Source organism: Mustela putorius, unplaced genomic scaffold (assembly GCF_011764305.1).
Source record: "Mustela putorius furo isolate JIRA1106 unplaced genomic scaffold, ASM1176430v1.1 tig00000281_pilon_pilon_pilon, whole genome shotgun sequence".
NCBI classification, from domain to species: Eukaryota; Metazoa; Chordata; class Mammalia; order Carnivora; family Mustelidae; genus Mustela; species Mustela putorius.
The window spans coordinates 29,931,301-29,954,084 of record NW_025421343.1 but is presented as its reverse complement, the minus strand read 5'-3'; the positions used below and the strand labels follow the sequence as shown (position 1 = coordinate 29,954,084).

Genomic DNA, 22,784 nt, shown 5'->3' with positions numbered 1-22,784 from the left:
TATAGTACCATAAACCTTGAATGTATCTTGAACATCAGACACTACCATGCCCTTGTTCCCCCTTTTCTTCAGAGAGCAGCTCACCGTTCACAATACAGCTTCTCCTTCTGGTCAGCTCCAGATTCAAGGTTCCCAAACAGCAGTTCATTTTATATAAACACTGTCAAAAATCACCTGAGCTTTTTGTGATAATTGTTGTTAGAAAAATATCCTTTCCTTCCCCATGCTTAGGTCTTGAAAGTGTCCAAATTTTTGTAGAAACAGCATTTCACACCATGGCAAACTGTTTTAGAAACAAGACATACTAATACACCTAATTCTTTATTTATTTGGCTCTAAGAAGAATTTGCATGAAAATGAGCCTGTATGGCAGGTACAGAATGTACTGTAACAGCACCAGAGAGGTCTCCTCTCTGCTCTACAGAGCCTCAATGTTTTCATACATACACGTGACTTTAGTAGTAAAACCAGAGTCCAGGAAAAAAAGGAGCCCTTTAGGAAAAAATCAGTTTAGAGTGACTTTTCAAATTGACCATTCCTTCTCATATACTTAAATTCAAATAACGGATACATTCACAGGCCCAAATGTTGGCATAGAATAAAATCATGTTCATTTATTTTTTCTGCATCTTAGAATTAGAAGGCATAAAATTAAATACGTTGAATGTAATAAATTCATCCATACAAGTGCAAGTCTCCAGCTATAATGCATTTTATGGCATATTTATCATTTAAAAAATGTACCAGTAAATCAAAAAAGAGGGAGTATGTCCATTTAACTTTTATTTAAGTGTATGTAGGAGGTCTTCAGAAATCAAAGATGAGCATGAAGATATGGCCAAACATAAAACCTATCAAATTCAGTGAAAAGTTGCTGACTTTAAATAGTAGTTGTAAGAATGACCAATATATATTCTTTGTTAACAACCCCTCACTCTACAGTAAAAAAAAAAATAAAATAAAATAAACATTCAGTAAACATTCTTTCCTAAGGTAGTTTCCCTTATATATCAGTGATTTATCCATTTCTTTGTATACACAAATTTGTTGAACATACCAATCAGTGGTTCTCACAATTGAAAAATAAAAGCACAAAAAAGTTTACACTCTTGTACAGGTAAATAAAAGATCACCTTGAATTAAACTGGATCTCCTTAAGGGCATAGTATAGTTTCAGTTTCAATAACTATTACATAATTAGTTTCTTACATACAAATATTGACATATTTGGCTTGTGCTTCAAAGCCTTTGTGTCTCTGAAGTCCATGTCAATGCAGCTCATAATTTGAAGTCACTGGGGAGTTCTTTACTGCTGCTGGGTTTGACCTGATCGTGCATCAGAGTCTCCTCAGCACCTGCGGTGGCACTGCACATCTCCGAGGCATCATCAGCGTCGGGGTCCAAGCCTTCGGGACAGGGAAGTTTTAGCAGCTCTTCCCGGAGCTGAGCAGTGTGACGCTACACAGGGGAAAATGAGTGATAAAAGAATTATAAACCCTGATTCTAACATAACATCGTATGAGGGAGGAACTAAGTTTAAAACAAAACCCAAAGCATTAGGCCTATAAATATTTTTTTATTCATTTTTTTAAAAAAGATTTTATTTATTTATTTGACAGACAGAGATCACAAGTAGGCAGAGAGGCAGGCAGAGAGAGAGAGGAGGAAGCAGGCTCCCTGCTGAGCAGAGAGCCCGATGTGGGACTCGATCCCAGGACCCTGAGATCATGACCTGAGCAGAAGGCAGTGGCTTAACCCACTGAGCCACCCAGGCACCCTTTTATTCATTTTTTTAAAAAAAGATTTTATTTATTGACTTGACAGAGAGGGAGTGACGGAGGAACACAAGTAGGGGGAGTGGAAGAGGGAGAAGCAGCACCCCCCCATCCCCTGACCAGGGAGCCCAATGCAGGGCTCGATCCCAGACCCTGGGATCATGACCTGAGCCGCTACTGTAAGAAGCAGTGAACAAAATGGGCAAAAAAAAACTGATGCTGCTGAAAAGCCCAAAGTAGCATGTGCACTGACCCTACCCACACCCCCAGCATTACTGATGATTTGTACGAACTCACATATGGTAGATACTCTTTTAAATTAAAGAGGGTAAGCTCTTCTCTTATAATACATCCTGTCTCTGGCTAAATATTTTTTGATAGAAAGTCCATAAATTAAAATAAACCCACAATTATTTTACTGAATACAAACAAGTCTTGATCAGGTACCAGGTCTTGTGTAGAACATTTGCAAAATGTTTCACTCTCAGTCTCACTTAATGCTCAGAAAAAACCTTAGGAACAATTTTTTCATCCAATTTTTTTTGTGTAAGTAGGCTCCATGCCCAGTGTGGAGCCCAGTGCAGGGCTCAAACTCATGACCCTGAGATCAAGAGTCAGACGCCTAACCAACTGAGCCACCTGGGTGCCCCCTAATTTTTTCCTAATTTAAGCAAGTGAAAAAGAATAATCAGAGAGATTATATAATTTCGTATTCTACCATACATTACATATTTAGAGAAAGATATAGAGATGTTAACAGAGAGGGGATAGTTGTCTACAAATATAAAGTTTTGGTTTATAATTTTCTACTGGGAGAGAAATGACCTCAAGTAGTGCATCAGGGCTTTGAAAACTTGTTGTTGTCAATATACAACTTTGAAAATTAATTAACCAAGATTTACAGAACACTTTTTATGTATGAGACACTAAAAATATAAAAGCAATGAGTGGAAAAAGATAAAAAATCTCTGACTCACAGAGCCTAAATTTGGGTTAGAGGTCTAAGACAAAATAACAACTACACACTTGTAGCTATTTGTAAGGTTTCAAAATATATTAACACAGTGATAACTCGTAATTTCTCCAGCCCCAATTTACCTTCCACTGTGGACAACAGGACAAAACCTTAACCAGGGAAGAAGAAAGAAAATTATGCTTATATCTCAAATTCTTTAAATTTCTTTAAAAATAAAAAAATAAAATGAAAAATATGGGGCAACTGGGTGGCTCAATCAATTAAACGTCTGACTCTTCTTTTTTTTTTTTTTAACCGAGTACTTTTTCTTCTTTTAAAAGATTTTATTTATTTATTTGACAGACATCACAAGTAGGCAGAGAGGTAGGCAGAGAGAGAGAGAGGGGAAAGCAGGCTCCCCATCAAGCAGAGCCCAATGCGGGGCTCAATCCCAGGACCCTGAGATCATGACCTGAGCTGACGGTAGAGGCTTAACTCACTGAGCCACCCACGTGCTCCAACGTCTGACTCTTGATTTTGGTTCAGGTCATGACCTTAAGGTTGTGAGATCAAGCCCTGTGTTGCGGTCTGTGCTGGGCATGGAGCCTGCTTAGGATTTATTCTTTCCCTCTCTAAAACAAACAAACAAACAAACAAGCAAACAAATAGCCTTCACACAGCAAAGGAAGCAACCAATACAACTAAAAGATAGCCTATCGAATGGGAGAAGACATTTGCAAATGACATATCCAATAAGGATTAGTATCCAAATTTATAAAGAGAATATATAACCCAGCACCAAACAAATAATCCAATTAAAAAATGGGCAGAGATGGGGTGCCTGGGTGGCTCAGTGGGTTAACGCCTCTGCCTTCGGCTCGGGTCATGATCCCAGGGTGCTGGGATTGACCTCCGCATTGGGCTCTCTGCTCAGCGGGGAACCTGCTTCTCAGTCTTTCTCTGCCTGTCTCTGCCTACTTGTGATCTGTCTGTCAAATAAATAAATAAAATGTGTCTGTCAAATAAATAAATAAAATCTTTAAAAAAAGGGGGGGGGGCAGAGACCTAATGTGCCAAGCAGTGATTACAGACAACAATATTGTATTATAACCAAATTTGGTACCAGTCTAGATGTTAACTGTTTGGACCACAAAAAGAAACTGATTATCATGCAATGTGATAAAGATGCTATGGCTACAATGGTAATCTCATTACAATATGTAAAATGTATCAAGTCAGCATGTTGTACACATTATGTCAACTATACCTCAATTCAAAAAAAAAAGAAAGGAAAACTTGATAGGAGGAAAGAGAAGTTTTAATTTTACACCTTCACTTAAGAAATGGCAGGGCATCCAAGTAAAAATGCCATTAGATAATTTTGAAAAAGGGGAGCCTGGGTGGCTCAATTAGAAAGTGTCTGCCTTTGGCTCAGGTCATGATCCCAGGATCCTGGGATCGAGCCCTGCACAGGGCTCCCTACTCAGCGGAGAGCCTGCTTCTCCCTCTCCCTCTGCCTGCTGCTGCCTACTTGTGCTTCTTCTCTCTCTGTCAAATAAATAAATAAAATCTTTAGGGGGAAAAAAAAGGTAATTTTGAGAAAGCAAAAACCAGGCAATAGTTGAAAAAGTTGCTTTTTTTTTTTTTTAAAATATTTTATTTATTTATTTGAGAGAGAGAGACAGTGAGTATGAGCAAGGAGAAGGTCAGAGACAGAAGCAGACTCCCCGCAGAGCCGGAAGCCTGATGCGGGACTCGACCCCGGGATTCCAGGATCATGACCTGAGCCGAAGGCAGTCACTCAACCAACTCAGCTACCCAGGTGCCCCGAAAAGTTGCTTTTTTTTTTTTTTTTTTTTTTTTTTTTAAAGATTTTATTTATTTATCAGAGAGAGGGGGGGGGGAGAGCGAGCACAGGCAGGCAGAATGGCAGGCAGAAGCAGAGGGAGAAGCAGGCTCCCTGCCGAGCAAGGAGCCCGATGTGGGACTCGATCCCAGGACGCTGGGATCATGACCTGAGCTGAAGGCAGCTGCTTAACCAACTGAGCCACCCAGGCGTCCCCGAAAAGTTGCTTTTAAAGAAAAAATGGCCCTGGGGCACTTGGCTGGCTGAGTTGATAAAGTATGCAATTCCTGATATCAGGGTTGTGAGTTCAAGCCCCATGTTGTATATGCAGATTGCTTAAAAAAATAAAATCTTTGAAAAAATAAAAAAATTTAAAAAAAGAGTAAACGGCCTAAAAAGCAAAGAGGTAGACTTATCATGATCACTTGTAAGGCATATAAATATGGTATCACTATGTTGTACACCTGAAGTGAAAATAAAATTTTAGGTCAACTACACTTAAAAAAAAGGGGGGGGGTTGCCTGGGTAGCTCAGTGGGTTAAGCCTCTGCCTTCGGCTCAGGTCGTGATCTCAGGGTCCTGGGATCGAGCCCCTCATCGTGCTCTCTGCTCAGCGGGGAGCCTGCTTCCCTCTATCTGCCAGCCCCTCTGCTTACTTGTGATCTCTGTCAAATAAATAAAATCTTAAAGAAAAAAAAAAAGAGAGAGAAAGAGTAAATCACCAAAGTTAAGGGTATAGATACAACTGAGAGAAAAGGAGAGTAAAATGGCTCTGAGGGTCAAAACGTAAGACTTCAGGTATATAAACCCTCAGAAGGGTGAAGAAAAAAAATTCACTAAAAGAATTAAAGAGTGTGAGAAGAGGAACTACAGTGGTCTACAAATGAAAACTGGTAGAAAAGACAAACACTGTTTGTTTTTTTTTTTAGGATTTTATTTGTTTATTTGAGATAGAGAACAAGAGCGAGAGAGAACATTGCTGCTGCCCCTCGGAACAATTTGTTACTTAAACTGTAACCCCTGGAGGATTTTACTAGTTGCCAAGCACATTTAGATACGGCCTTAAGAAATTCATATAGTGGCAACAGGTCTTTGGGGAGAAGGCCGATATACGACCGTGAAGCTGAGCGAGCCGGCATCCCCAGCTGCCCAGCTCCGGCCTTCTCCCCAAAGACCTGTTGCCACTCTATGAATTTCTTAAGGGCATATCTAAATGTGCTTGGCAACTAGTAAAATCCTTCAGGGGTTACAGTTTAAGTAACAAATTGTTCCGAGGGGCAGCAGTCTTTTGCAGCTGACTTGTTTGTGCCTAATTCTCCTCCGGTCTCCGACTGGAAGCGGCAGAACATGAGTGGAGGGGAGCCTGCTTCTCCCTACCAAGCAGGGAGGCGGACGAGGGGCTCCACCCAGAACTGTGGGATCACCACCAGAGCAAAGGCAAATGCTTAACCGACTAAGCCACTCTGTGCCCCCAAAAGACAAACATTTCGACCAGTGCAATGAGAGGGTTTTTTTTTTTTTAAAACTATTAAAAAATAAAGTTTTTAACTTTTTTTTTTTTTTTGAAGTTAACTCTATCCCCAGCGTGAGGCTTGAATTCACGACCCTGAATGAAATGAAGAGTCACATGCTCTTCCCACTGAGCCAGGCAGGCACCTGGAATGAGCATGTTTTAACACACATAGGGTGTTATGGAAGCTGAAACTGAAGTAATCTAAGTCAGGGCAGGTTTCCATAAAGCTAAATGTAAGCTGCACCCGAACGGCAGTGAGCTAGCAAGAGCAGGTGAAAACGAGAGTAAAGGCCTGGAGGGGAGAGATGAGGGAGCAGAGAGGGGGAGCCAGGGTCACGGGTATGGAGAACTGGGAGCAGGGACCTTGAGCAGAATGAAAAATAAACTGCAAAACAGAAAAGGGAAAACAATAAAAAAAGTAATTCACAGAGCACACGCCCCTCAGCATCCTTTTTTAGGAAGTGTCAACTCACTGTCAAAATTAATGAACCTTTTCTATAGACTTTTGTAGCAATTTAGACCTCTGACCTTAAAATAAGTGTTGTTTTTTGGAATCTTTCAGATTCCCTTACCATCTGGTGACTATAGCTCTGTTGCCAACAGGGCCGCGATCGGAAGGCTTACTCACCTTGAGAGCTGCGGCATGGTGAGACATAGTTCTGCCTACCCGCTTGTCACTGCTGTACTGCTGGATGTCCGCGATCCATTCCTCACACTGGGCCATGATCTCAACTCTTTTCAAGTAAAAGTGTTTGTGTATAACCTTAAGAATAAAACAACCAAGGGAACAAAAGGTGTTCTGGTCAGAATTTAAAAGACAAAACAAGTGGCATTCAAAGAAATGAAAATTAAAAGACAACTGCAGTGTTTTTGCCTCCACAAAACTCAATTAGTGAATTTTACATTAACAGGGAAGAATCCGGCTAATGCCTTCTGATGGCACGTGTTGAAATGCCCAGCCCTACAGCAGAAATAATGCCCAATAGCAACCAGACATTCATTTATTCATTTATTCTCTCCTGCCAGAGAGAATAAAGACATGTATATTGTAATACATTCACAAGGTGAGCACTGTAAATAGATAACCAGAAGAAAATAATTAGGAGAGCACTGACAACAGAAACCCTGTCCAATTTTCTACCTTTAAAAGAGAACTCTACAAATACCTAAATAACTAAAGACATTCCAAATGTCAAAGATATTGATACAGAAATCAGAATAGAGCCCTAAAAATAGGCATTATTATTACTTTCTTAATTTTATCTTCTGGTTAATTTCTGGTTAAGATTATAGTTTATCAAGTTAACTTTCCTTGCTTGCTTGTTTATTTGAGAGCGCCAGGGAGCAGCATGTGAGCGGGCATTCCTGAAGGGAGGGGCAGAGGGAGAGGACAGGGCGATTCTGAAGCAGGCTCCACGCCCAGTGCAAGCCCCATGTAGGGGCTCCAGCTCACAACCCTGAGTCTGAAACCAAGAGTTGGACGCTTTACTAACTGAGCCAGCCACCCAGGTGCCCCAAAGTTAATCCTTACAATAATTGTGTTTGGCATATAGAATTTTTAAAAATTTAAAAATTTAATGACAGGATTTGTCATTAGACTGAATGTGTTGTATCAGAAAAAGAATCAAGTCACAGGTGGTAAAGGTTTGGGCTGAGATGATGGTGCTTTTACTAAGGGAGTGAACAAAGGAAGAATCAAGAGTTCAGTTTTAGTGTTAAGATGACTTTGTAAAATTAAGTGGACCTGTCTAGTAGTTTATATATCTGGATTCACTGTTTGAGCCTTAAGCGCACAGAAAACATTCATGATACAAGAGGAGGAATATACATTTTTCAAAGGCAGGAAATGAGCTTCCTTTATCCTTAAGTTCTAAGTACCTTAGGGCAGTGGCTAATGACAACTGACATTCGATATGGGTACAAAATTGATTACTTAATATAAGTAACCCAAGCTTGGGACACCTGGGTGGCCCAGCCCATTAAGCATCTGCCTTCAACTCAGGTAATAATCCCAGGGTCCTAGGATCGAGTCCCATATCAGGCTCCTCGCTCAGCGGGGAGCCTGCTTTTCCCTCTGCCTGCTGCTCTGCCTGTCTGTGGGTGTGCTCTCTCTTTCTCTCTTCCTCTTTGACAAAGAAAATCTTTAAAAACAAATAAAAGAATATAATCATATTTTAGAAAGATTATGGAGAGACAACTAACCCCAAGAATAGTCACTTTTCAGGATGTGGTAAAATAAAAGCATTTGTGAATATCAAGACAGGTTTCACAAAGTCCAACTTTTTCCTAAAGGAAAGAAAATGTCTTCTCTTCAGTATTCACACATGGATATTAGTATAAGGGCAAACCTTCTATTTGAAAGACAACCTTAGAAAGTACCTTGATCTCTAATAAAAAAAAATATTTTTTATGAGGACGACTTTATTAATACAGTTCACGAATAGAATGGTAACTGTTAAAAACAAGAAACTAAAAAACTGTCCCAAAACAGAGTCAGATGCCTTTTAGGAAATAGGTGGTTTTAAAAATCACCTCTATTATATTATTACTCATCTGTTATGATCAAAAACTAAAGTTTAGTATACTATAGACTGTCCAAATATAAACGCAGGTACAGTAATGTTAATAAAGTATTTCATTCATTTTACTCAACATACCTCTTTGAAGCACGGTGAAGGGTTTCTGATTTGTTCTAGCATTGCCCACTTAACCGTTGCTTGTCTAATGTTTCCATCATATTCTCGAGAACTCTGTGTACCACTGGGAGTGCCTCTAGACCGTTCATATCCTGGTTCATTAAAATAAGGCTCAGCTACTAATATAAGGGACTGAACAGACACCAACACCTGAGGAACAAAGAAATAAAGAGAAGTTATGATGGGACATTTTTAGTACCAGTAAACTGTTATCTTCTAATATGTGCTTCCACATATTTTTATCACCATAAAATTGACGTTAATCATTGGACACTGAAATACTGTATTATTAAAAGCAAAATTAAAATAGGTATAGTAGTGGGGTACCTGGATGACTTAGCCGGTTAAGTGCCTGCCTTTGGCTCAGGTCATGATCCCGGGGTCCTGGGAATGAGTCCAGCTTCAGGCTCCCTGCTCAGCAAAGAGCCTGCATCTCCCTCTGTCCTGCTCCACCCCCCGACCCCACTCATGCTTGCATGCTCCCTCTCTCTCCCTTGCAAAAATAAGTAAATACAAAAAACTTAAAAAAAACAAAAAGGTACAATAAAAAAATAATAAAAAATTCTAAAAGGTACAACAGACTCATACAGTATTTGAGTATTTTGTATTTTATATTCTTGAATCCTTGAAAAAATAAAAAGTACTAAAGATTGTATTTCCTGAAACTGCTAAAAAAAATTTGTTTATAAACATCCCACAATAATTTAAACATTATTGTGCTCGAAGTGTCCTGACTCTCAAAGAGCATAATGGTAACCATGCACTCCTAATAATACTCACTTGTAAGAAAAACCAGGCATGATGCAATCTTTATTTTTATTCCAAGGAAAATAAATACTTTTAAAAGGCATCTTATATTTGCCTCTTAAAAAAAGATTTATTTATGTATTTTAGAGAGAGCGAGCGAGTGCACACAAGCGTTAGGGGCAAAGAGATAGGGAGAGGGAGAGAATCTCAAGTGTACTGTGTGCTGAGTGTAGAGCTGGACATGGAGCTCGATCTCACAATCCTCAGATCATGACCGGAGATGAAACCAAGATCCAGACGCTTAACCAACTGCTCCACTTAGGTCCCCCTGCTTTATAAAACATACACCACCTTGGAAGTATACAAATGCTACTTTATTTTTCTTCAGTGAACTTAGCTATGGAGGGATCACAACATTCTTATGAAACTTTCTGGAGATTTGGATTATCTGTCTTGTTCAGTCATTTTATTCATAGCACACATTAAGTAACCATAAAACTGGGCATGAAAAAAGCAGTAAATTAGTAAATCCTTGAAAGGAAAAGATTTCTTTTTTTTAAAAGCACTTGATTTTCAATATTAAAAATTATCCAGCTCTGAGAACAATATAAAATATTTAAGTGAGAGACCAGAGCAGGCAGAGCAACTTACCCCCTCAGAACCTATTTTTTGGTCATCTGTAAAATGAAGATAACAACTACTTAAAGAATGGCTGTGAGAACTAAATAAATTTTTCCTGGGAGTTAAGTAGTAGTACTCATTAATTAAGTTTAATTCACCCACAGTAGCTATTCTTTCTTAGAGTAAAAATGACAGCAGGCATCCAGAAGACAGTAAAATGCAAAACAAAATCATTTGTACTCTGAAAATAGTCTTTTTATTTATGTAACATGGGCAGAAAAGCAGTCAGCATGAGTTTCATTTTGATCAACAAAACTTAAAAGACTAACGTGGATCAAACCAAAATGTAATGTTTATCACAGCTACATCTGGCTGAAGTGTTTTCCTAGAATATGAGCTGACAATGAATTGGTAATTAGCAAAAAAAATCCATTACATGGCCTAGTATATGATATAGATACGGTTATAATTAAATTAATAATAAACAGAATACATTTTCATTCTGTAACGTAGGTTCACTGATTCCTAGTCAATTCTTTGATAATTTAACAAGGTCAAGAGTTACAGACTTTTATTCATAGGCTGAATTTACAGTCTCTCTCCTCTTCAGTTTTAAATTAGCATCCACAAAAGTACAAGAAGTTTTCATTTTAATTTGTTTGGAACTGACCAAATCAAGAACCATGGAACAGCTTCCTTTCACTATGTGTCAAAACAAAAATTTTAACCCTATTGGATGGTGTTCTACCAGGCCACTCAACTAGTCAGCAATCAAGTCTCCTACAATTTTATATATTCATTTGGTCACTATATTCCTACTATTATCCATTTCTGTGACTTTTTGTTATCTTTAGAATATCCACTAATTGGCCATATTCCTCCCTCTATCCCACATCCCTGAGGAATTACTAACTGTTGATTTCCTGTATTTTCATGTTGTATCTAAAATTTTATTGTAGATATTTCAAATATAGTAAAGTACAGAGTATATAATCCAAAATACTAATTTGCAACAATAAACTCTATTAGAAGAAATAATAACATCTATGGTGTAAAGGAAACTCTTAATTAGTAAAATGCTTTTAGCCTTTTAAAAGCCTTTTGCTTATAAAATAGTTAAGTACCTGCCTCTAAAAAATGATGCTGCTATGAGTAGGACTGTAAACAGTGGATGATTTCCAGAACTTTCCATTTTAAGAAAAATTGTCTCAGGGTGCCTGGGTGGCTCAGTTTAACATCTACTTTTGGCTCAGGTCATGATCTCAGGGTTCTGGAATCAACTCCCCAAATTTGGCTCCCTGCTCAGAGGGGAATCCGCTTCTTCCTCTCCCTCTGCTCTCCCAACCCCACTCATGCTCACACACACTCTCTCTCAAATAAATAAAATCTCTGGAAAAGGAAAAATGATCTCATATATAAATAAATAAATAAATAAATAAATATATAGAATGATTTTATTTATTTATTTGGGAGAGAGAGAGGCAGAGAGAGCATAAGCCGGGGGTGGGGGCAGGCAGAGGTATAAGCAGACTCCCTCCTGAGACAATGGGCTTGATCTCAGGACCCTGAGATCATGACCTGAGGTAATGTCAGACGTTTATCTGACTGAGCTACCCAGGTGCCCCAATGGTAATATATATTTGTTAATATTTATAAATGGTTGATTACATGAACCATAAATTCTGTTTAATTCCTCCTGCACATGACATCTTTATCAACATCCAACTGGAAGAAACTATTTACAAGGCATTATAATAGGTATTTTAAGTACATTACAGCAACATTAAAAGCTAGTTATAGCAATGCTAAAATCTGGTGCTACTGTAATAATTCTGATTAAAGTTTTAATGATTAATAAGAGTTCTGATTTTCTTTTTCTTTTTTTTTTTTTAATTAAGTATCAGAGCAGACTGTTCTTTTTTTGTTTTTTTTTTTTTTAAGATTTTATTTATTTATTTGACAGAGAGAGTTCACAAGCAGGCAGAGAGGCAGGCAGAGAGAGAGAGAGAAGGAAGCAGGCTCCCTGCCGAGCAGAGAGCCCGATGCGGGACTTGATCCCAGGACCCTGAGATCATGACCTGAGCCGAAGGCAGCGGCTTAACCCACTGAGCCACCCAGGCGCCCCCTGATTTTATTTTTTCAAGGCTTTTTATTTATTTATATTTAAAGCTTTTATTTATTTATTTGACAGAGATCAGAAGTAGGCAGAGAGGGAAAGGAGGAAGCAGGTTCCCTGTTGAGCAGAGAGCCTGATGTTGGACTCGATCCCAGGACCCGGGATCATGACCTGACCCGAAGGCAGAGGCTTTAACCCACTGAGCCACCCAGGTGCCCAAGATTTCTGATTTTAAATTGTGCTAATAGTTAAGACTATTACTGTGCTACTGCTGGATATGAGACCTATGGCATAAGACTATCTATGTGATATTTTTATACAAATTACCATTATTCTTTTTAGAATCTCACTACAGAGAAACCAGGCAATTCTAATAAAGCTTACCACTGTTTAAGATATTTTGAATTGTTTTTAATTGTATACAACCTTCAAAAAATTTTGTGGAATACTTTCAATCTGGCAAAAGTACTTCTACCCTTTGTGCACATGTGATAAATAAAAAGGTAAAACAATGTTGGGTCCCAAAATCTAACCAAGAAAAAATTAGAAATTTTATCTGATCCTCTCAAGTCTGCCCCTGAAGAAAGTTTCTAACAGAGGACAAAGAGCAATGTTTTCCTACCTGCATGCATTTATTTCTTATATAATATTAATACAACAATCTCACAAAGAGACTAATATTTCTTAGGAATACACATGCCAAAATCCTTAAACTAAATACTAGCAAACTGAATCCAGCAATATATAAAAAAGAATTATGTATCAAGAGACCAAGTCGATTTGTCCCAAGAATGGAAGGTTGGTATAACATCCAAAATTAATATAATACACTGTATTAATAAAATAAAAAAAAATAATAGAATCATTTCAATAGATGCAGAGAAAGCACCTGACAAAATCTAACACCCATTCGTAATAAAAATACTCAATATGCCAGGAATAAAGAGGAATGTCCTCAAACACGATGAAGAGAATTTATGAAAAACTCACAGGTAACATGACATTCAATGGGGAAAGACTGAAAGGTGTCCCCTCCCTCTGGAAGAAGACAAGGCTTTTGATACAGAAAAGAGAGCCTTCTCTTGCTCCTGCCCAAGTCAGTTTGTCACAGATCTGAAAACTAGATTTGGGAAACTATCTAAAATAAAGAGAATGTGTTGATATGTGGAATTTGAGAAACAAGTTAGAGGATCACGGGGGAAGAGAAGAAAAAATGAAATGGACAAAACCAGAGAGGGAGAGGGAGACAAACCATAGGAGACTCTTAATCTCAGGAAAGAAACTGAGGCTTGCTGGAGGGAAGGGGCTGTGAGGGATGGGGGTGGCCGGGGGATGGACACCGCGGAGGGAGAGCATGTGCTATGGTAGCACTGTGAATTGTGTAAGACTGATGAATCACAGACCTGTACCCGTGAAGGAAATGATGCATTATATGCCAGTAAAAAATAAAGAGAATGTCATATAATAACTGTTATTTATAAATCAGAAGTAAAATAGTCAATAATGGAGAAACAGTTCAATTACAATATATGAACTCAAAAGATTATTATAGTAATTAGAAATTATAAAAATGTAACTTGGAAAAATGGATATGCTCTAATGTTAAGTGAACAGAACAATGTACAAATGATATATCTAATGTAATCTCATTCTGTGAACTATGTATAAGACCCCCCCCCAAAAAGGAATATATAGGAAAGAAAATTTTTATGTATGGGTACTTAAGTTTCTAAACTTGTAAAATTTAAATCCCTGAGGATAAGTTGCTTTATTTCACAAAATATTGTGCGTATATTAGGGTATACAGGCAATATAAAACTTAAAAACAAATTAAATTTTAAAATAAAAACTTTGAAAACTGATTATAAATTTATTTTAAAAATTATATAAATTCAACACAAAATTCAATTCTCAGCTAAGTCTAATCTACTTTATGAAAAATAGCATATCTCTGAATTTCCTTTTGTAGTAAAACTGATCGTAAGCTTAGTTTGTGTTGACAAGAGTAGTATACGTAAAAATATATTTTAAGGTTTTTGGAATCGAATTGAAATAATCATTTCTAAAATGAAGTAGTAGTAACCTGTGAGAAATATTCTAGGAGCTTTCTAATAGGTCTCTGCATAATCATGTAACTTTTTCCCTTGGTCTCGACATTAATAAAAAGGGAAAAACAATTGGTACTATTTTTTAAAAAAATTATTTTATTTATTTGACAGAGAGAGAGCGCGCATGCACAAGCAAGGGAGCAGCAAGCAGCAGGGACAGGGAGAAGCAGGCACCTCGCTCAGCAGGGAGCTCAATGTGGGGCTCGATGCCAGGGCCCTGGGATCATGACCAGAGCCAAAGTCAGATGCTTAACCGACTGAGCCACCCAGGTGCCCCTTGCTATTATCTTCTTAATTCATGAAAATACTGCAAAATCTTCCCAGAGAATCAAAAAAGTGACATCCTAAGGCATTATTTTTCATATCTTCTTTTCCTAATTCAAACTAAGAGAGCAAAGGAAGAATCTTTTCAGGGTAGGTTTATCTGGGGATAATTCATGGTGGTTTAAAGACTAAACTTTATATGTGAGTTTAAACTCTCATGAGCAGTAATGATTTGTTTTTGCTTCCTCAATAAACGAGGAAAAAGTTAATTCATGTTATTAATATGCTTCCCAGTCTATCTCTTAGCTGGGATTCTGAACTACTGAGGTAAAGCATCAACAAAAAGCATTCAATGGGACATTATATAACGTATTATGTGTTCAAGTGGTATGTGGAAATTAATTTCCACAATGCAAGACTATGAAATAACGTTTGTCAAATGCTCTGCAAAATAAGAGCTTCAATCCCAAGTTTTATAAATTCTAGGACAGTGCTTCTGTACGTCAAGTGAGTCCCATTATTAAGGAGATTACAGAAAAACCATATTATATGTGGAAGAAACTGTAATATTAATAGTTTAATAATTCTACTCATGTGAATTTAAGCCTTATAAGTGACTGGGAGATGGGAGAAAATTATCTGTCTTATGTTATCTTTTTGCACAACGGGTACTTTAAGGGCAACTCAGGAATTTTTTTAAAGGTAATTTTGGTAAAGTGCAACTTTTGTCTTATGCCCTAACTTAAAATTCTAAACTCCAGGTGAGACGACACTTGTACTACCTGTTCACCACCTATAAGCTATTCAGGATAGCTTTGTTTAGTTTAATATGTTCATTCTTGGTCACTAAAACCATTTTTTTTTTTTAAACATAGATAGTTTTTTATTTTCTAAGTGAAACTCAGAGAAATGTGTTTACTTGCAAAAAGCTTGAGGTCTGAGGATTCCACTTCTCTTCTGGTCTTCCGTGCCATGTATTTAAGATGCTTAAACAAACCTGAGGAAGAAGGGAAGAAAGCATAAACAGAAGTGAGTGCTTTTTAAAAGCAAACTGTTGCAACTAGAAGCAAAATTGAAACGTTATCATATCACAGTATTTCAGTTTTACGTCCCCCAACAAAACACTAAAGGCCAGTCTGTCATAACAAATTGGCATCTTCAAATGTGATCCAAATCTGTATGGCATTACAATCCCTTCATAATGAAAAATGAAACAGAACCTGTTAAATGTTAATATATAATAATGTATTTTTTAGTGAAAAATAACTCTTTGCCAAACCTTTTAAAAAGTTTCAGTAGGAAAAAGTAGTACCATGCTACATTTAAAAAATCTCCCTCAGGGCACCTATGTAGCTCAGTTGGTTAACTGTCTGCCTTCAGCTCAGGTCATGATCTTGGAGTCCTGGGATCGAGCCTCGAGACGAGCTCCCTGCACAGCGAGGAGTCTGCTTCTCCCCTCTGCTTGTGCTCTCTCTCTTTCAAATAAATGTGCAAAATCTTAAAACAAACAAAACTCTCTCTAAATTTTGTAAAACTTCAAAACGGATATGGTTTAATAGAAGAGGTCTGACTGCTTATCTGCCTCTACATTTTATTTGTTACAATAGATTGTTTTGGTTGAAGTCTATGGACAGAATCTAGCTGTACATAAACATGAAGTGGCAAGGAGGAAGACTTCCAGACCCCTGAAAGGGCCCTGAGGATCTATCTATTGGGTTCCTCACAACAAACTGTACAACACAGATACCTGTTCACTCAGACAGCAAGAATGAACTCAAACTATCTGCCAAACAGAAGGTTAAGAAGAAGTCACTCAGGGAAAAGCAGAACTGGGGACATTTTATCTGTACTTGTAAACTAACAGTGTCATAAAACGGGCAACAGACTTGGAAAATAAGTGGTCCTTAATAAAGCAGAGAAGTCTATCTCCTTGCTATTCTTGCAATCATTCTGCGACAGCAATAATGCAAAATACACTATTCATTTAGGACACGATTTCATTAATAATTTTAAGAGACTTGTATCTGAATAACCTTGTATACTATTACTAAAGGTACTAATACTAGTACTTAATGTCCAACATTTCATTTTTAGAGCATCCCTGTGACTACAAGGGCAGGTATTCTTACTCCCACCTAGAGATCTGGAATCCAAGGTTAAATGTTTCTAGTGTACAATATAGCAAAGATTATATAATTCAAGATATTCAACTCTCAGGCCCTTACCTGTTTCTCTTACCTACTTCTCTTCTCCTTACCATTAAGTCCTTTTTTTGGGGGGGGGGGTGGGGAAGGGAGAGAGAGGGACAGAGGGCGAAGGAGAGAGAGAATCTTAAGCAGGCTCCACACCCAGTGCACAGCTCGACATGGGGCTCAATCTCATGACCCCGAGATCACGATCTGAGCAGAAATTAAGAGTCCGAAACTTAAATGACTGAGGCACCCAGGAGCCCTTATACCATTATATCTTTAAAAAAAATTTTTTTTAAATTTATTTGACAGAGAGATAGATCACTAGTAGAGAGGGGGGTGGGAAGAAGGCTCCTTGCTGAGCAGAGAGCCTGATGTGGGACTCGATCCCAGGACCCTGAGATTATGACCTGAGCCTAAGGCAGAGGTTTAACCCACTGAGCCACCGAGGTGCCCCATGTCTTAAAAAAGTAATTTCGTAAATAAATTTTAACATTTTACACTTAAAACTCTATTCGGAGTCTACTGCCTTCTGCAGTAAGTCAACACTGCTCTATCCTCTTCTTTGCTCAGTGATAAAAGACGTGTTCTTTGCTCTTCCAAAGAAAGAAGGTCTATCTCTGATGAAATCTTCTGCAATAAACTCACAAAGCGAATTCCAGTTTTATGATCTGAGTTTATGATGAAGACAAAGCCAAGGGAAAATTTAGTCCACCTTTAATGAACCAGACCAACTTTAAGCACTTGCTCCTCTCATACCATCAAAGAATTGTCTGCTTATGAAGTCTTAAATTTCTTCTGATTGTTCAGTAATTTTTAAGGATGAAATATTTCCAGCATGGAATTTACTGCTGAAATTCCATCAAACTATCTAAAATTAGTTTGGGAAGTGATGATTGTTCTTTTAAATCTAATTTTAGAAGTTTATTGTCATATGAAATGCTTTTTTATTATACCTCTTGGTCAACTTCTTTTTTAGACAGAATGCATCTTCCTATTTATTAAAAAATATAAAACATTTTAACATAAATGTCAAAAATAAGTTCACAATTATATGTATCATGGAAAACACGGATAGCTATGAAAGCAAAAAAAAAAAAATGATGATATGCAAAAAAGGAATACAGAGTCGACAAGGACGATGCTTTTGCCATTCAACTATCCTGAGGCACTTGTGAAAAGGTAACTGGAACTGGAGATACGAAAAGTCAAAGAAGGTGAGAGGCAAAGACAGACATTCGGCTCTACTACCTCCTGAGTGAAGAAAGCTCTCAACTGGCCAAGGAATATGTTGAGTAAGTTAGTCCCTCAGTAACTTCTTAAGACTACAAGTGCTTCTCAACACTGTTGTGTTTCTGCCCTTTTTGGTTCCTTCTCTCTCATTCCTCAGGCTAATCTTTGCATATAGGAAAGAGAAGCATGATGAAAGCCAGGTAACTCTCGGAAAGAAGATAACCAAAAGAAAATTTTGTTTAAATTGTAAAGAACCTTTGGTTACAATACTTTGGCATCAGAAACAAAAAAGGTCAAAATTACATTACCTTGCCATCATTATAAAGGTTTGGATTGAATCGCACGCTATGACCACCAGTTGTCTCTAGATTCACAAGAGGGGGTGAACTGGGATAATCTTGAGGAAAATATACATCAAACTCAAAGCAGCCATTTGCATAAGGGGTGTCTGCTGGACCAGTTATCAGAACCTAGTATGCATGTACAAATACACAAAAGTGCAAGTTACTCTTCCTAAACACCACTCGCAATTTAGAAAAACACAATCCAACATGAAGTAAGGACAACCTTCTTACATCCTACATACAGCTCTACCAGAATGTGTTAAAAATGAGGTTAAAAGTTAAAAATGACAACATAACTAGGAAATGGTTTTAGATTAGGATTAAAGTTATTTAGTTATGGTGAAAATGGGCTATTGAAAAAAAGATGCCTTGCTGGCAGCAGGAAAGCTTACCTTAATATCAAATACCTTTTAATATTAAGTTACTATTTTTCTGAGAGCTTTCCTTCCTGATATGTTCTATAGTATTTAACAATTTGAGATTAAAGGTATACTCGTTATCACATCCAAAAGGTATGAGGGTAATTTTCTGCAATACATCTTCAGATAAGTTAACATTTGAGAAGTAACTTAGTTTTAAAATATTTTTCTCTGGGATAATGAGTCAAGCAGTTAACAAAAGTTCTCATGTAACAACTCAGGATAAAAAGGTTTTGAAAGAACAGGTGTTTCCTGTAGGGTTATGAGTAATCTAAAAAATAGCAGAGAACCCAAGAGTAAGTATCAGAATTATTTAATGAATTTTGGTTTAAGTTGATCAACAGATACTAATTGTGCAAGATCTGCGCAGCAAAGCCTCTGGTCCTGAATAGCTCTGTGTGAAGGCAGGCGGCACTAGAGTCTCAATCTGCTAACTCTGATTTATGGTTGGGAGCCCCATGCTGGGCTTTTTAATTTAGGTACAGCATAATGTTTAGCAGCGACAAAGTCACAAGTCTGAACTTATGTGGCCCACTTAATGATAACAATACTTTCCTGAGGCAATCATTCTGTATTTGGCTATTGTTTGTAACAAGGAACAGATAAGAATGTGGTCAAATAGGTGAAGTCTATGAGATTTTTACTGAAAAATTATCCAAAAGGGCAAAACAAAAATGTAAGCAAACAGAAAAGGTCTTCAAATCAATGTGTCAATAGTTATAGCTGTGTATCTAAGGAAGACAGACTATGTAACTCCGAATAAAATAACAAATGTAAAGAAAGGTTTGCCACCATTCCTGTCCCTGCTGGGTGTCCAATCTTTATAATTTTCTTACTGAAGCAATGGCTTAGAACTTAAGGCCAGACCCCCCCAGTGTTAAAACATAAAGGTGCAGTGATTTATTACTGTACTACCACTACTTAATTCACAGATTATGGTTCTGTAAATACATGAATTTCCTAGAAAAAGGAAAAAAAAAGAATAATTTTGAAGACTGATAGTATAACATAAGAGAAGTATCTTGGATGACAAGGAAGAAATCTTATGACTTTTTTCTACGGACCAGCATTAAATCCTTTGAGGCTAAGCTCTTAAAACTACAGGCTGCATACAAACTTTACTCAAGGAAGGCATTTTAGTATTTTCTTTTAAATTGTTATTTTGAAGAGCAGTCTCATACACATACTATAACATTAAAAAAGGACTCCTTTCATTAATATCCCAAATGGTCAACAGAATTTTTATTTGATTTATTAAAATTCATGCTATTTCTACTGCTTTGTCTGAATATTTGAATAATGACATTAGCCAGAGAGACAGAGAAACAATGGTTTTCTTCTACCTTCATGATGTCAAGTCGTTCCTCATCACAGCGCACAAACACACTCGAAGACGATGAAAGAGGCAGTGAGGTTGACAGTGTCACGGCTTCCTGGGCAAGGCGGCGGGCACGGGCAGCACTGTTGGCATCATTTGCATTTTTCACCTGAGACATGTAGTGGTAATTTACTTTAAAACCCAATTTCCCATCTTCATCCTCAGAAACCATCTCAAATGTATCTAAAAGAAGAAGAAGAAAAAAAACACTGAAAAAAAAAAAAGGAAGAAAGAAAGAACTAGAATGGAGGATAGTTGTTATAATGACAAAAATCACAAAGAAACCACTAGCCCTTCTTCAGCTCCAAACAGAGGGCACCGAAGCACAGCACAGGGAGTACCGTCAGCGTGAACGGAATAGCGTGGTGTGGTGACAGAGACAGCTACACTTGTGAGCAAAGCAGAAGGTACAGAGATCATAAATCGCTGTTGTACACTGAAACTAGTGCAACATCGTGTGCCAAATATACGCAAAAAAAAAAAAAGTAAAGCCCCACAAAATGCAGAAGACTGAGAAAACAGCAACTAGACATGTTTATGTCATACCTGCTGCTGGATAAATAAACTATATAATGGAAGCAAAAGCAGGAAATGATTTTTTTTTTAAATATTTTATTTTTAGGGCACCTGGGTGGCTTAGGCAAGATTCTTTGGCTTAGTTGGTTAAGTAACTGCCTCCGGCTCAGGTCATGATCCCGGAGGCCCAGGATCGAGCCCCACCACTGTGCTCCCTGCTCAGGGGGGAGTGTGCTTCTCCCTCCGACCCCCTCCCTTCTCATGTTCTCTCTCACTCCTGTCTCTCAAATAAATAGATAAAATCTTAAAAAAAAAAAAAAAAGATTCCGTTTTTAACTAATCTCTACACCCACTGTGGGGCTTGAACTTAACAACTCTGAGATCAAGAGCCACTGCTCTACCAAATGAGCCTGCCAGGCACCCCCAGGAAATGATTTTTAACTTACAATGTGGACACACTGACAGATTATATCAAGTAGCTATAAACAATGTAAAGCAGAAGACAATTTATTCTTAAAATGACTAGTGTAATATTTTTGCCAATTCAGAATATTAAATGCCAAAAAGTATTATTATATTTCATTTTTAAAGATAATAGGTCTTTATATATTTGCATTGATTTTGGAATCAGAAAACAGAAGTCTCAGGCTGAAGTTTACTCTTTTTTTTTTTTTTTTTAAGATTTTATTTATTTATTTGACAGGCAGAGATTACAAATAGGCAGAGAGGCAGGCAGGAAGCAGGAAGCAGGCTCCCCGCTGAGCAGAGAGCCCGATGCAGGGCTCGATCCCAGGACTCTGGGACCATGACATGAGCTGAAGGCAGAGGCTTTAACCCACTGAGCCACCCAGGCGCCCCCTGAAGTTTACTCTTGCATTACTTTTATAATCTAAATTAATGGAATAAAAGAAGATTATTAGGGTAATCTAAACATAATTAATGGGTTAATTCTTAACCATCTATTTAGGCAGAGTTAGAAAAGACTCCATTATTCTTTACTTATAAACTCTGCACATAAAGAAAAAAGGGAACTGAACTTTATCTCAGTTGAGATTACTCCACCCTAACCAATGGGTTACAACAGAAAGATTTATATAAATTGTAACACTTCAAAACCACATAATAGGGGACACCTGGGGGCTCAGTGGGTTGGGCCTCTGCCTTTGGCTCAGGTGGTGATCTCAGGGTCCTGGGATCAAGTCCCAAGTCAGGCTCTCTGCTCTGCAGGGAGCCTGCTCCCCCCACCCCACTTCTCTCTCTGCCTGCTTCTCTGCCTACTTATGATCTCTCTCTGTTCATGAATAAATAAAAATCTTTAAAAAAAACACACACACATAATAGGGGAAACACTGTCACGAGAAGCAACAATAAAATTTGATCTTGCCTTCATATAATGCTAAATATATGGAAAAACTTTAATGCTATAGTATAATTAGCATTAATGCACTAAATCTCACCAAGAAATTAAGTGCAAGATTCTAGGCAAGATTCTTTGGCTTAAATGATAAACAGGAAACTAAATCTGCCTTCAAGGAGTTTATAATCTAGAAAAAAGGGAAAGACCTATAAAGTGACACTGGTCTGTGCACTCCATGTTTTTAAAACAGGAGGGCCACATCTTTTTTTTTTCCCAACAAGTCTTTCAGAGAGATAAAGAAACTTTTGGTGGATTTCTTGTAGAAACTATTCATCAGTTCTATATGAGTAGAAGCTAATTTAAGAAGAAATGCTGAAAGCCAACTTTATCATACAGTACATACAACTGTTACTGATCAAATGTACTATCACAGCAAAATTACTTCCTGTCAGTAAACTTGTGAACTGGAGTTAACTTCATCTGCCCAATTCCACTGCCTTTCACATACTACAGAGATAAATTTCCTTTGGATTTTCTAAACAACAGTCCACCAGAAACACAAGAGCCCATTCTGATGCCTGGAGGAACACTTTTCTATCATACGCAGATAAGAGACCAGGGCCTACTAATACCAAAAATTTATTACAATATTCAATTAGGGGTGCCTGTATACTCAGTTGAGTGTTGGACTCTTGGTTTCAGCTTGGG

The 22,784-nt window shown here is 37.7% G+C and overlaps 1 protein-coding gene across 9 annotated transcripts in view; it reads right to left on the bottom strand.

Moving 5' to 3' along the window:
• Nucleotides 1–308: 308 nt before the first annotated feature.
• Nucleotides 309–22,784, bottom strand: part of BIRC6 (baculoviral IAP repeat containing 6) — a 227,342-nt gene continuing 204,866 nt past the window's right edge. For all 9 annotated transcript variants that reach the window (XM_004777910.3, XM_004777912.3, XM_004777917.3 and 6 more), the window contains 6 exons: nt 20,169–20,386; nt 18,371–18,532; nt 15,560–15,637; nt 8,746–8,934; nt 6,717–6,851; nt 309–1,458 (listed from right to left, as the gene is read on the bottom strand). In XM_004777910.3, coding sequence (XP_004777967.1) covers nt 1,279–1,458; nt 6,717–6,851; nt 8,746–8,934; nt 15,560–15,637; nt 18,371–18,532; nt 20,169–20,386 — 962 coding nt within the window. In that variant the 3' untranslated portion in view covers nt 309–1,278. The remainder of the gene's footprint in view (nt 1,459–6,716; nt 6,852–8,745; nt 8,935–15,559; nt 15,638–18,370; nt 18,533–20,168; nt 20,387–22,784) is intronic.